Here is a 16,092-nt window from a genome sequence, read left to right as displayed (position 1 = left end):
CCTTTTTAAAAATAGCAATCAAACCTAAATAAATTTTAACCTTTAGTATCACTTTCACTTAGACTCAAAACTATTTGGATTTCTCTTTCATATTTTGAAGCAAATTTTATAGTTTCATAGCACAGAGGGAATTTTATTTCTTAGGTTAACTTTTCAACAATCCATACAGTTAAAATCACTACGGCCTCTCACACCTTTCTTACTTTGTAAGATGTTTTCAGTTTAAGGATCCATTGAAGTATACATTTACATACATACACACTCTTCAGTTACTTAAATTCCATGTTGAAATTTGAGGACAATATAGGATGAGAACTACCATTTTGGTGATGGGGACAACGCAGTGGATTCAAATAACTACATTTCAATTAATTAAATCAGCAATGAAGTAGGAAAGTAAGCTGCATCAAGAGAGTTCAATCTTCTCCAAATTACTTTAGACTGATTTTTTGGGGGGAATGAATTACATAAGTGACTTTAATTAATAAATGTATTGACTATCAACTGTGCTTCACAAATATGTTCTCTTTATATTAAATCTTCAAGTCTTTGTGTCTAGGATTCTAAATTCACCTAGATGATACAAATTCTACCAGTCTAAAAAAACCCAAAACACCCAAACCCATGAATTCATTACTATTTAAGTAGACAAGAGGAAACTGCAAAGGTTTAAGAAAAAAGACAGAATTATGTAGCATTGAAAGAATAACAGAATTCTCAACTTATAAATGGGTGCATCCTAAAAGCTCATTTACAAGTGGCGTTCAGAATAAATTTTCCCATAGAAACAAAGTTATGGTAGTTAGTTCCCTAGCTTAATAAGTCTGTTAAAAAAAAAAACAAACAAACCAAAAAACCAAAACACAGTTGAAAAATAGTATGAAACAAGTGTTGTTATGCTTAGGTTATTTATATTTGGTGTACCCTTTTTTAAAAATCACAGAGTAAGTCTCATGGATCCCCATTATAGTTGTACTGCTAAAATTCATCAACTAAAAAAATAAGCAAAAAATGTATTTAGTATACTACAAATTTAATACTGGTACTTCATAAATTATAAAAGCCTCTATATAGGCATTTGAGAAATTGCAATGCATATGTGAAAAACATTCATTATTCAAGATAACTGCTCTTTAAAAAAATTTAATATTGAGTCATACTACTTTCTTTTCCAGATCTAAATAAAGATTAAAATGCACATAATGAATGGCAGTTCCTGAAATAATTTTAGTGCTTCCCAGGGGGTCTTCCACCTAGAGTGCGAACCACTGATCTAGAAGTTGATGGCTATAGTTTATATGTCTGTTTTCTTCTTGGATACAGATATAATCCCTAACACCATTCCTTTGCATTCTGTCCAAGAATAGGACTGTTTTAGACTTATAAATGGAAGGAAGAGGATTGTCCTGGGATAATGAAAGAGACTGCACAAGAAAATATCTATGTGAGAAAGACCATTTACTGTATTAGCTGAGTTGTGAGTAATGTAAAATGGAGAAAAAGAGGCAGTGTCCAGAAAGAGGTGGTAGGGAAGTGATTTAGGGTAAAGCCATGGACCCCAAAATGGGAGAGTAGAACATGTAACTCACCCAGCATTCTTTCCACAACACTACCAGCTGTCTCTCAAGGTAAAACTGACACTGAAGTTATTATCTACTCCCCTCTTTAGAGATGAGGAAACTGAGGTTCAGAAAGGCTCAGTGATGTATCCATACCCATGCTTGCACAGCTAGTGTGCAGAGATGGGATGTGAACTGTTCTTGCCTTACTCCACTTTTTCCACTATACCCTCAGTACCCAAACTAAAATATCAATTGAACTCACTTAAGCTGAGCTTATCAATATTTTAATATGATGGATTTAGAGGGAAATGAAATTGAATTTGTCATGGTAAGCCCTTTAAACCAAAATAAGGAAGATGTAGCTAAACAGTGATTTCTATCAGATGCGATAGCATTTATTTTTATAGTAGAATGAAGGAACTAGGGAAGTTCAGACAGGGAAAGGAAAACAACAACAACAACAAAACAAAGCCAGGCAACTTTCCACTAGTGGCTTCAATTATATCTGCTTTGAATTTTCAGAGAGTAGGCAAACCCATATTCAAATCTAGAAATCTCAAATCAAGCAATTTAAAAAATGAATTGCCATTTTGTATTTCCCACAGCTTCACTGGCATAATTAGCAGATACAGTTTAGAGATAGATTTGCCTGTACTTCTAAATCTTTGCCAAAATGTAAGGGTAAAACATTGACAAGACAGTTTAAATGATTTGTTTCTTAATTACAAGGTGAGTTAAGTGCTAAATGTTCAGGGAGTGGTCTTACAAAAAGAGAGATGTAAACCGATCTCACTAAGCACACCTGCATGTACATTAGCTGATGCATAATTTATTGCCAGTCACACACTGGAAATATGAAATTATAATTATTATATAAGGAGAAACATAATATGTACATTTTAGAGACTATTCAAAACACTTCACAATAATCCCAAGTCTTTAGTCTCATTTGGAAAAGAACAAAGGTCCACATAAGTGAACCACGAACTTCAAAAATACTTAGGGAATAGTATATGTACATTTTCTATTACTGCATTCTCATTTCATACCTACCTATTAAATTCCTGGCCAGCTCAGCAGCAATATCACAGACTTTTTTCCTCATGCTAGACTGTGTTTCCATCTGAATAATTAATAGTAGTTCAGTTTTGATGGCAGTCTGAACATCAGAAGGAAGAGTTGGATAAACTTCCTCAAAAGCAGAGGACAAAAGACGTCGTAGGAGGACAGCAGCCATTTGTCTAGCCTAAAATAGGAAACAAATTGTGTTACCTTGCGTATTACTAGAGAAAAAATTCTAAGTTAATTTCATCCCACTCATTAACATATAAATCTCAATTTTCACTAGATTTCTACAGTTCATCAGAAAATTACTCCTGACACCCCACTGCTCCCTAAAAAGTGAATTTAAGGTATATAAAAGTTTTCCATCAATTTGTCTTTGTTCCCTTAGAGTAAAATTTGAACCAACATTGTCTTTCATCACTATAGAAAACCATTAAATAATGCTCCCTTTAAATTCATCTTTCCGCAATAAACATAGTTCTTCAGCCCTTGCCTGTCATTCTACATGGCTGCCCTTCTACAAAATAGCTTGGGAGAATGCTTTCAAGGTCATTTTAGTCCTTATCTATAATCTACACCAATAAACATAATATGGAAACCCCCTTGGTTTTCCATTTCTAATGTTTCTTCCACTTTGTTGGAATAATTTCTTTCCTTCAAGGACTTGCTCAGGTGTTGCTACTTCCTTTATGAAGTTTCTCTGATATCACTTCTTGTTATTAATAAGCTCTTACTACCAAACTATTCAGACTTTTCTTATGAATTTAAACTTATATTCTAGTTATCAGCGTTATCTATCTTCCCCCCCCACCAAGGTCTGGGATGGTTTGTACCTAGGACAGCATATCCCCAAGTAGTAGGTGCTTAATAATTATTTGTCAAATTCAATTGGGATTATCAGGTCAGCAGTTGGCCAAAATAATAAACTGTTATTTTATGCTATTTTTAAAATCCCTAAAATAAACCTACGACTCTGGATTCCAGAAAATAAGAATTTTCTGTCAGAATATATTTTCTTTATTCACTAACACCTTGAACTTTTAATGACCCTTAAGGCTTAAGTGTCTTAAGACTTAAATTACTTTGAATATGTTGTTAGTGTTTTACTATAGATTTTTTTGAAATTTTATAATCCACACAGGGAAGTAAAATCCTCAAGCTGTTAGTTGGAAGGAGCCAACCTCAGAAATCACATAGTCAATCTTCTTGTTTTATCCCTAAAATGATGTTCTAATTTTCCAAGCTCGACAGATAATGGAACTTTCTACATTAATATTCTATGTATGTTCAATTAAATCATATATTGGTAACCAAAGACCCAATACTACTAATGTTCCATTTTTCCAATGTCTGACACATAGTAAGTGCTTAATAAATTAAATTAATATTAAAATTAATAAAAGTAATAAATGTTTGTTTCTTCCTTCCTTTCTTACCATCAAAAAATTCCAGACCATATAATCATCTATCCTTCCAGATCTGGTGTTCTTCTTGTTCCTATACTATGTTCCTTCTAGTTCTCATCCATGTGGTTATATGGCTGTTGTGAATTAACCTCATTCATCACCGCAGACACCCATATAACCTTAGTAAGTTATGGTCCAACTAGGGTAAAATAAATACCAAACTCTTCATGATACCAAATTTCTCTATCTTAAAAACAAACAACAAACAGACCAAAACCCTTTAAGAATTATTTCATTAAAATTATTTTAAAATTTCATTTAGAATATTATTTTCTCTTTATTTTTATTGACAAAGAAAACTATGAGAAATAGCAAAAAAAAAAGAGAGAAAAGAAAAGAAAAGAAATAGCAGTCAGGTACATAAGAACAACAGTTAACAGGAGAGGAAAGTTTTCAATAAAATTTTACCAAGACATCCGGTTATCTCCTATCAACAAAAGAGGCTCTTAAAAGTTTCAAATACAAATGATGTCAGAGGGATTACTGATGCCAAACACATATATGGTGGCAAAAACCACACTTACAGCCTAGTTTCCAAGTTTTAACTTGTCTTAAAGATTCGTATCAATGGCTTAGCTGTTTTTGAAAAGATTTTCTCCTATGTTTAAGACACTGCTGAAGTGTTCTTGCCACAATTTGTTTGTAGAGAAAACAGCTGTTTTCAACAAGCAAAATGGAAATACTTAAAATTTAGGCGGAATGAAAAACATTCTGCATGTGGCCATGATTGCAATGTTTCATAACAGAATGTATGCCCCCTGAGGGAAGACTCATGTTTTTGTCTTTGTATTCCCCAGGACCTAATACTTTGCCTAGTCTATCAGAAGTGCTTAAAGGCTGTTGAATGATTATATATATGATCATAGGACCAAGAACTTTAAGGTGTCTTAAAAGATGCCCAATCCCCTCACTTTATAAGTGAGGAAACTAAGTCCTAGAGGGCTTAAGTGATTTGTCCAAAGTCTCATTGATAATATGCAGCAGAGGTAAGATTTAAACTCAAACTCATATTATATCACACAATTTCTCTTGTAAAAGCACATACATTGATAATTTATGTAATCATCAGCAAAGATTTAAAAATCAGCCTGAATACTGGTGCTCACAGTACTCTAGAATGTTTATGTGTAATTCTTGCAGGCTGAGGACTATTCTACAAATGTATGCAAAAAGACAACAGATGAACCAGATACTAAGGAACCTAAACTCTCATCATGCACAGGGCAAAGTTATATCGTAAAATCAAAATGTTTTAACGCCCAACTAACCAAAAGTGTCCACTGAACTATGCTATTTAAGAAAGGGAACCCAATGTAATGCTAACAAGGAAGGAGAAAAACAAGAGCACAGTAGAAAGAGTATTGGACTCAGAGTTAGAAAACTTGGCCACAGATGCTAGTGATGCTTTCTAGCTTGTGACCATGAGCAAATCAAACTCTCCAAACCTCACTTTCCTAATTTGTACTCTTTTATCTCTCACACACATCTATTGCTTTTCATGATTTCAGAAGAATACAAACTGCAGGTGATCCAAAGGCCAAAAGGAGAGAGCTGTGGTGGGTTTCAGTATGCTGCAGGCCATAATGATCACTTCAAGCATGAGAAATGCCATAAAAGCATTGTTGTTAAGGCCGTGTATGATCAGAACAAGAGCAGAGACAGTTGTTACACTGTGAAAGGGAAGTATAACAGACAATCATAGTTGTTACCCAGGCATTCATTGATTACAACAGTAGGCCTCCAGTTAATAGGTACTAGGATCCTCTACCAAGCAAGGATTTACAAAGATGGAATATAAGGACATACAAGGTGAGGCATGGATAATCAATACCAGAAGAGGGCAGTATATCACAAATCTATTGAAATGTCACTATAGTCAGTTCCACTATAAGGTGACAGGTACATTCATTCCCTCAAAGTTAAGCAAAATTGTGCAATAAAACCCATAGGAATTATGGGGGAAATAGGGTTGGGGGACAGAGCTCAAAAACTTAGCGACACATGGCCGAAGGTGAAGGGGTGCAGAGGACCAGCCCTTCTTGACTCAGCGTGTACAGCACCAGAAGACACACAATAAATATGGCACTTTACCTAAAACAAAACTTGATGTTTGTTTGAGGAAGTAGGCTGCAGCTTGGGAGTTACTGTGAAGTTCTGTATTATTGCTGCTTCTCAAGGAAGAAATCGAGCAGAAGCAAACTCGAAATTATACTCAGAATATATCATATCTCCAATATATTGGAACTCAGGTTAAAGCAAAAATGACTGTACTTTGATTGATCTGTAATCTCATCAATTGGGGTAGTTATGCCACTGATCTAGGTAATAACCCCTCCATGCCTTCTTATGTGTAAGTTCTTTGTCTTCTTTATAGCTATGAAACATGGACCAAACCAGTGGGTTGTATGTGATATTAATAATTTAAATTATTTAATATCTCTGGGCTCAGTTTCATTTATTTTGTAAAATGATCGGTAAGCAGATGATCTCAAAGCCATTCCAGCTCTAAATTCTATGATTCTGTGAGCACATGTATCACCTTTGATATCTTATCTTGGCATTTTTATCAATGTCATCTGTAAGTTATACTAGATATTGAATAGCAAGTCTAGATCACAAACAGGACAGTTAAGTAGCCAATCCATCAGCAAAGAAAAGAGCCATGTGAGTACCTATTATACGGTAAATCTAAAGGCCAGAGATAAAAATGCACAAAAGAAATTCTATTAGGTCAGTTATGAAATGCTGACAACCCCAATCTGGTGGAAGCAAACAAAAGAGAAGCTTAAACAAGTTAACCTGTAACTTTTGGGGGAAAAGATCAGAAGAGAAAACTTAAGTGGGTAAGGCAAGATAGATCTAACTCTACACTTTGACACTCATATCCACACCTAGCTACTACATTCAATATACTGGGAATAGAGTGTAGGAAAATATAAAGGATATTTTATAATACTTTCTAAAAAGATATTAAATATATGCAATTAGAAGAACAGCCTTTAGATCGTGGTTTGGTAAACTTACAAGACACAAGTACCACCATCTCATTTTTACAGTTCCAACTCTTTATCACTGGGGAGAAGAAAAAGAGGCGGAGGAAACCAATCCGGGATTTCATCAGTGCATGAAGCTGCCAGTGAGGCACTTTCTAATGCAGATCAGCAGCTGCTTTGCAAAATGTGGCTTGCTCAGGGCCAGAGTCAGAGGTCAACCTTAACCCAGGTCTTCCAGACTCCCAGGCCAGCTCTCTATCCATTACACTAATGCCGAATAAAATTCATTACATCTGCCTGTCTCATACAAGAAATGTTAGCTTACTATAAACCTACAAGTACATTTTGGAGCATTAAATAACTGAGACAAATTTAAAATTGATCATCTAAGGCATCACACCTTTATTTCTATTTGTCCTTTTTGGTAGTAAAGAAAATTTTAGCGTTCTTTGTTTACCATTTCAATGTATTAAGTTTTAAGTAAAAGCATCATCATTTTAGTACACTTTAAAAATCTAGTCTGAAAATCTTTTACTCAGCTTTTAAAGCTAACTTTTTGATACAGATTTTTTTCCCCTACTAGATAAACATTGAATTTCTTCTTATTCTTATTTATGACCTCTAAATTGAAGATTTTATTTTTAGATAATTGTTTCCCATAAAGACTCAAACACAGTATATCTGGAAAACACATTCCTTCAAATTGAGTTATGACCTTAAAACTCAAGTAGTAATAATAATAAAAACCAGGAGCCCTCAACATCTCAGTAGCAGAGGTGAGACCTAATTCCACGTTCTTAGACTCCAGGGTTACTGTTTTTATATACAAAACTGTTTGACAACAGCGATTTTTTTGGGGGTTTTCTGATTTGTGGATATATTTTAAAAAATAGTTTTGATAAGTATCACTAACAATGTTTGCTTTTTTACTAGCAAAAACCAAAAACTTACCTTCTGATGGTTTAACAACATGGACATAGGTCTTATTCAAGATTTAATCAATCATTCAATCATATAATCATAATCAGCAGTGTGGGTGATCTCAGTGGATTTTGAAAGAGAGAATATGGATTTCAATTCCCAACTGCTACTTTACCTGGGTAAAGAAGATTCATCCTGGATCTCAGTTTCCTCATTTGTAAACTGAGGGGGTGGACCAGATTCCTAAGGCCTGTCCCAGTTCTATAACCTTTCAGTTTTCTCAGAATATCTAATGAGGGGGTTGAATTATATTCTTCCAGGGCAAATCCAAGCTCTTACTTTAAGCTTTCTACTAACAATAATTCCATTTTAATTATTATAGAGAATGAAGTTATTTTCAGATGCTTTAATACCTCCTCAGCAGCAGTTGTATTTCTGATGGCTTGCAAGAGGAATGTGATCTTAGATTGTCCAGGGATATTTTCATAGGTTTCCTAAGGGGGAAAAAAGTTAATAAGATTTAATATATAAATTAATTGTTCTCATCTAAACCATCCTACTCTTCACCAAGGTTTGCAACCTCAACTCCTCATTATCTCTTGCCCCTCCCTTATTCAATCACTTGCCAAGTCTTGCTGATCTCTCCATTCATACTTCTCTCTACCCACACAGCCAACACATTAGTTCAAGTCTTCGTCAACTATGCTGCCTTGACTATAATAGCCTCCTAATTAATCTTGCAACCCTATCAGTCCTCCAACAGAACTGCCAATGATACTCCTACAGCACAGATTTCACCATGTAACTCCCTATCTAAGAAAGCCCAAGTCAGTGGTTCTTTCTTGACTCTAGGATAAAAAAATGAACTTTTCTGTTTAGCATTTAAAAACTTCCACAATAATCTCACTCTAGCCTGGCTTTCCAGGCTTACCACAACCACATGTCACTTCCCTTCACACTTTTAAGTTTCTAGCCAGAGTTGTCTACTTGTTCTCTGCACACCACATCCTAACTCCCGTATCTGTAACACTGTACAAACTGTCCCAAAGACACGGAAGCTACAACAAGGTGTTTATACCCGTTCCCTCCCAATTGTTAGCATCATCCTCTCTAATACTTTTTAGATTTTGTAGGTATTTTGAATATATTTATCTTTTTACATATCATCATTCTCTTCCCCCTAAAAGAATGTATCTTTTTTGAGGTCAAAGACTGTTTCAATTTTTCTTTACATACCAACAGCTAGCATTTATATAACATCCACTATGTTCCAGTACTGTGTGCTAACTGCTTTGCAAATATATCATTTGATCCTCATAACCACCCTACAAGGTAGTTGCTATTATCACCATTTTGCAATTGGGTAAACTGAGAAAAGCAGAGATTGCAGCTAGTTAAATGTTGGAGGCCAGATTCTTCAGGCATAGCCCAATTCCCAACATCTAGCACAGTTTGAAATTAGCAAATGCTTGCTGAATGATTAAATGAATTATAGGCACATAAAGAATACTATCATAGAAACATATGCCTAGAAAAAAAGAGGCTAGTAATCTAGGTATAGTTAGAGGATATTTACTTAAGCATTTCCTGTGTGTCTCTGAAATCTCTAGATTTAGAGGTCCATAGTACCTTATATAGAGAATTTATAATAGCAAGACATGGTCAAGATTCTCACAAAATGAGGTGTGGGAGAGATCTCTAGAAAAGGCCTAATGACTCAAGAAAATTTAGATATAGAGGTAGGTTATCTGTTATTTCTCAGAGCATGGATATAAGGCTGCACTTAAAAAGAGGATGATATAGAACCAAGGTAGGAAGAGATCAAGGAAGGTTACTGCACCCAGTGCCCCCCAATCCTTTTCAACATGTGACTTGGGACACAACAGCTCGGAATGTATATTAGGAGTATTATTGGTTCAATTTTCTCCCTGCCATCTATCCAACAATCTGTTTTTCCAAATTCTTCCCCATTCCTGCCTCCCCTATCAACTTCTTATACATTAGATAATTATCCTTTTTCAATCCTGGCTGTCACTATTTCTAGCTCCTGTCCTGTACACCCCTCCCACCCCCAGCTCCCCTTTCCTGGTTAGGGAATGAAAAATATAGATTGTAACAATGTTTCAAGTATGAGTTCTCTAGAGCCTAGTGAGGAAACACTGACATAGTTGGGTTGTAACTAACCATTCCCAAGTATTAGGGCAGTTTTAAAAAATTGAGGCCCCCCCCATAATAGTTATACTATTGCTATCTTTTCAGTAGAAAATTTTAAAAATCAGCAATTCTTAAGTGATTCTGTATTTTATTAATTACAACGGCACCAACATAATTTAGCCCACAAAAGAGATGTTGGCTAATTAGAAATTTAGAATTGGACAGGACCTTAGAAATCATCTAGTCCAAAGCTACCACTTTATAAGTAAGGAATCTGTGACTTGCTCAAGGTTGCAGAGAGTACTGGAGCCAAGGTTTTACAAGCATAATACTTAGAACCAACATCTTTCTGTGTATTTTGATTGAATTAGACAAATATCAAAATGATATTCCAAGAAATCTATTTCCAAATACATGTGGATTCTAGGGCCCTTTGCAATAACTCCATGCTCCACAGGTTGGGACCCATTAGTTCATCACTCTCCTCTCTAGGACTAAGCCTCAACAACTTCATGCCAATCTCCTCCCAAGAACAAGGTCATTAACAGAAAAGTTATTTCCTCTGTATTCTCTAGTCCCAAGGATGGGGAATCTGCTACCTCAAGGCCACATGTGGCACTCCTAGGTCCTCAAATGCAGCCCTTTGAATCCAAACTTCATAGAATAAATTTCCCTAATAAAAGGATTTGTTCTGTAAACTTGGACTTAGTTAAAAGGTCACACCACGGATCTAGAAGGCCACATGTGGCCTCGAGGCTTTAGCTTCCCACCCCTGTTCCAGACCAAAGATAACCAACCCAGAATCGGTTTAAATTACTTAAGGCCACTACAGAGCTACATCTGACCTGGAATCAGAAATCAGGGTAGGAAGACAAGACAACCTACCATTTCCCAAGGTACATTTTCCTTATCTTTACCAGAATGAGACTATATCTAAAATATCCTCATATAATCATCTACTAGTCAAAGAGGAATAAGCCTCAAAATCAGAAGACTTAAAACTGATATGGATGCACAGACAGTTCAAAGGCACCTCAATATTTAAAATGACTAAACTTCACAGCACTCTATTTTTTGGGGAGTGAAAGTTATTTTTTCTGGAGATGTCACTCTTTTCCTCTAACTTTAATTACTATCCACTTACTAACCATTAATAGAAGGAAGAATAGGCCAAGGTAAAGTTTGTTGTTTGGCTGATAACTTTATATAATAAGGTTTAGAAAGCACATATATTCTCTGGTGTGATCAAAGCAAGGCAGGTTAAGTATGTCTCCATTTTGAGGCTTAAGAAACCTAGAAGACTTGCCCAGCACAAACAAGTCAAGCTACTGGTACTCAAATGCAATTCTGCCTCCCAGTACAGTACCTCTTTTCTCAAACTTGATAACCTGATTCATCTCTTCCTTATAAGAAATATTCTCACTGCAGGATCACTGTTGCTTGTTGGAGGGAAAAAAAGCTAAATTTGGGAGTAAAGGGGGAGGAGATGTTTTGATAAACTTAAGCCCCTTTTTGGATAACAGGTCAGATCCACAAATTCAAAGTGATACCGATGACCACAGAATTTTATAGAAGCAGGTGAATGCAGTTTGTAAGACTCAAAATTAGCAAAGTCAGGTGTAGATAATTTTAAATTTAAAGTTAGAAATAAAATTTTGAATATTTGGGGCATTTAGATCAGGTGATTTACCTATCTCTACAGATATTATGTCTTGCTCTGGCATGATCCTGAACATTTGTAGCAAACTTGCAGTATAATGATGTGAACTCCTTAGTCTTTAGACTTTTTTGAATCTTTACATTCTCTAGCAATTTACACTCAATATCAGTGAATCCTTACCAGTCCTAAGACTTTAGGCAAGTGACTTAACATCCGAGTCTTAGTTTGCTTTTCTATAAAATTAGGCATGATACAATACTCAGGTGAAAAAGAAAGAACTATGTGAATCTGAATCATGATTATTAGCTAGGCATATTGGTATTTCTTTAAATGATATTAGTTGAAAAGCTATAAATTCTTATACCAGAATGTTTTGAAGAATCTTTGTATAATTTGTCTTTAAGCATAGACAACATAAAAAATGTTATACAGGCTCAGTTCTAGAATAATTATCATTTCCCCCCAAATACTAAGCTATTCTAGAACTAAGCCTACATATTCTATGCTTACTCAAAGAAAATTACAAAAAGATCCTTCAAAACATTCAAGATTCATGTGTTATCATTGATTTCTTTAGCACACATAAATCAAATCTAATTATGAAGATTAGGGTGAAATTCCAGTCAGTAAAGCTTTTTTTTCCTTTAGCCTACCATTCTTTGAAATGCCCAGAAAGTCAACCTCCCTTCACCAGCTTCTAAGCCCCACGGGGGATATTTGCACGGTATATTACACCTATGTTCATCCTAGTAATGGCCTTAAAAATGAAGCTAAAAATACCAAATGATATTCTCTTCCAGATTGGTAGTCAATGGAGTATAGTCTTAGAATACACTCCGAAGTGGGATTATTTTAATTTTCAGTTTGTGATATGTTCTCCACTTTGACTGCCTTGGTGATTATCAAATCAAGTCTGTGAGTAATTCATTATTTCTGGTTGGAACTTTGTTTCTGAGAACAGTTTGGAAATGAAAGCTATTTGTGATTATGGATAATTTCTTATGAAGATAACCAGCTTAAATTTTTAAAAAGCCAGGCTACATTCTAGGGTCCCAAAAAGATGAGCTTAATCTAAACTTGGACGCCAAGAAGGCAAGAGAATTAAAAGATTTACCATCCTGTGAAAAAGAAACACTTGCCTTCAATAAAGAAATATCCACATTCAGTAGATTTCTCTTCTGACCCTTCGAAACATTCCACATGAACAAATTATCTGGGTGCAGTACAAGTTAAAATTTTCAAGTCATAATTGATAGGAATATCACCTGGATCAGCAATTTCATTGGTATAGGGAACTCCTAGGTGAGGAAACTCCCTCTACCATTTCAGGTAGGCATTTTCCCTGCAAACTTGTTTTAGAGAATTGCTGGGGCACTAAGAGGTTAAGTGACTTGCCCAAGGTCACACAGGGGGTATATGTTGGAGGTGGTTCTTGAAACCAGGTCTTCCTGAGTTCTAGTCTAGTTCTCCTTCCATGATACCACAAAGAGGTAAAATTTGTCTGCTTATTACCTTCAACTTCCTATTATGGTTCTTAAAATTCAACGTGTGTGCCAGATATTATCACATATCAGATTCTGGGTTGGTTATCTTTGGTCTAGAACAGGGGTGGGAAGCTAGAGCCTCGAGGCCACATGTGGTAAGAAGGAAGCACAGCACTCTCTAAATTCCCTATCAATAGACTATAACAATACCGATAGAACCCATATCAGTTTTAAGTCTTCTGATTTTGAGGCTTATTCCTCTTTGACTAGTAGATGATTATATGAGGATATTTTAGATATGGTCTCATTCTGGTAAAGATAAGGAAAATGTACCTTGGGAAATGGTAGGTTGTCTTGTCTTCCTACCCTGATTTCTGATTCCAGGTCAGATGTAGCTCTGTAGTGGCCTTAAGTAATTTAAACCGATTCTGGGTTGGTTATCTTTGGTCTAGAACAGGGGTGGGAAGCTAGAGCCTCGAGGCCACATGTGGCCTTCTAGATCCGTGGTGTGACCTTTTAACTAAGTCCAAGATAATAAGATAATATCTGATGATAAGGAAGCACAGCACTCTCTAAATTCCCTGTCAATAGACTATAACAATACCGATAGAATCCAAATTTATTCTAAGAGCATGGTGTAAAGAATTCCAGATTTGGAGACACAAGACCTAAATTTAATTTTCTGGATCTCTGTCACTTTGGGTGAATCACTTCATTTCTTTGGGTCTGAGTTCCCCTATCTTTAAAATCAGGTTGACGGGATGACCTCACAGGTCATTTTCCAGCTCTAGATCTGTGAACCAGGGTAATCCCTTGAAAAGTGATACTACAACAAAGCTTCTAGATGATCTGCTAAGACTAGCTGTGTATTTCAATAATGGAAGGACCTGTGGCTTCTTCCTTGTACACCTATTTCACTGATAAAAATTAGGACCTCTTGAACAACTCAGGAGATGGTGTTTTTTGACTGTCCTGCAGCCAAATTGGTGATGAGTCTTTCTGAACTTAGCCATGTTGGTCTTTGGACAACAGACATAACATAAGCCTATTATTGGAATCCTTTCAGCCCCAGCAGGACCTTCTAGAGCTTGCATTCCTCTGGCACAGACTTCTGGAATTAAGGGTCATCTATCTTACACACTATAAAGAGGTACAGAAGTAGTTCTATATAAAATGCATCATCATTATGCATGTTTGAGGTTGCCATTCAGTAGTACTTCTTCAATAGCAGAAAAAGTAGAAGTACTAGTCTAGGTCATTTACCAGTTCATAAGTGCTGGCAAACAAAATCCACCAATATTTTGGTCACATCCAATTCTGTCACTATTAGGGAGAGTCTTTTTATTCTTTTATTTGTAAGAGATGTTATTAAGTAATATTTAAAATAACTGAGTAGTAAAATGGGGAAAAGCAACTTCTATCAGTTAAGACTATTAAATACATTTCAAGAATCTCTTTTCCTTTCATCCAACTTCCATTGATATTAATGAAGTTTTTTTCTTTCCCCCAGGATCAAAGAGAAACAAACTTTCTGGGGAAAATGAACAGGAATACTAAATCCACTCAGAATAAAAACTTTGACTTTTAAATTATACTAAAAATTCTAGTCATGGGTTTACATAGATCGATTTACTCAACGAATACCCTTTCAATTATTTGTTCTCTTTCATAATTACCATTTCATTGGGAATATTCAATTTCCCCCCAAAACATCTGAAGACTTCGAGAATAAAGTGGGGGGGGGAACCCCAACAACCTTTATTAATTTTTTTTCTCATGTGAAACAAAATTTTGCTTCCAAGAAAATTCATCCCTATATAAGGATTTTATGATACTGCCTCCTTTTCAAAATACAAAGATAGAGGAAAAAGTATTAAGGCCACACAGTATATGTAGGGAACACAAGGAAACAAATAACATATGACCTACGATAAGAATTAACATCTCACCAAATAAAATTTCTAAAACTTGATCACAAAACAAGTTCACTTCTTCAACAGTCTGGCATTCATATGTCAACAAAATACGTTTTATTTAGATAGTATATTAAATGGGCATTTCCCAAATACCAGTTGTAGTTCAAAGAAGATTTGCGAAAATATTTTTTATTTATCATATTAATCTATGGTGGCCAATTATCTTTAGTTTGATTTATTAAAGTGAATAAACTATTTAATTTAAATTTAATTTAATGTAATATTAGCACTTAGCCTTCCTATTACTGAAACTCACACTGATAGCTATTGAATATTACTTTATTGTCACCAATTAAGTCACAAAAATTCAATCTATGACTTACAGCTGACTTACTAAGTGGTAGAATCACCTTTAACTACGTTTCCAGTTAAAAAAAATTATAGACACAAATAAGTGGTTTGAGATAAATATATAATAATCAAGACACACAAGTAAAGAAAAAACACCAAAACACTAAATGCCTGAGTCTTCATTATGAAACTAATGAGAACACTGCTTTTTCCCCAACTGTTTCTTACGAAAGAATGTGCTGAACTCACCAACAAAGTGATGCAAGTGATAAAAGACTGAAGAGAGCCACCAATAGGAATTCATGCTAAACAGACACTGGTATTTTAGTTCAATAGGACAGAGATTCCCCACTAAGCTTGACAATAGAGATTTAAGCAACTGGAGGAAGGAGAATTAACCTAGCTTACTAAAATTATAATACCATTCTTTGCTTTTCAATACACAAAAAGTTCTACTTCAGAGAGTTAGCTGAGATAAAGTGTTTTATTTTGTTTTGAAAAAATAATCAGCTACCAAAAA

General features: G+C 35.2%; 1 protein-coding gene across 3 annotated transcripts in view; it reads right to left on the bottom strand.

The window, feature by feature from the left end:
* The window catches only part of IPO5 (importin 5), a 61,327-nt gene that overhangs the window by 35,650 nt on the left and 9,585 nt on the right, over positions 1-16,092 (bottom strand). For all 3 annotated transcript variants that reach the window (XM_020964010.2, XM_020964009.2, XM_020964012.2), the window contains 2 exons: positions 8,421-8,501; positions 2,616-2,808 (listed from right to left, as the gene is read on the bottom strand). In XM_020964010.2, coding sequence (XP_020819669.1) covers positions 2,616-2,808; positions 8,421-8,501 — 274 coding nt within the window. The remainder of the gene's footprint in view (positions 1-2,615; positions 2,809-8,420; positions 8,502-16,092) is intronic.

The sequence above is a fragment of the Phascolarctos cinereus genome, unplaced genomic scaffold, assembly GCF_003287225.1.
Source record: "Phascolarctos cinereus isolate Bilbo 61053 unplaced genomic scaffold, phaCin_HiC Scaffold_7;HRSCAF=346, whole genome shotgun sequence".
Taxonomy (NCBI): domain Eukaryota; kingdom Metazoa; phylum Chordata; class Mammalia; order Diprotodontia; family Phascolarctidae; genus Phascolarctos; species Phascolarctos cinereus.
The sequence above is the reverse complement of the archived record's forward strand: the minus strand, read 5'-3'. Positions and strand labels throughout refer to the sequence as shown.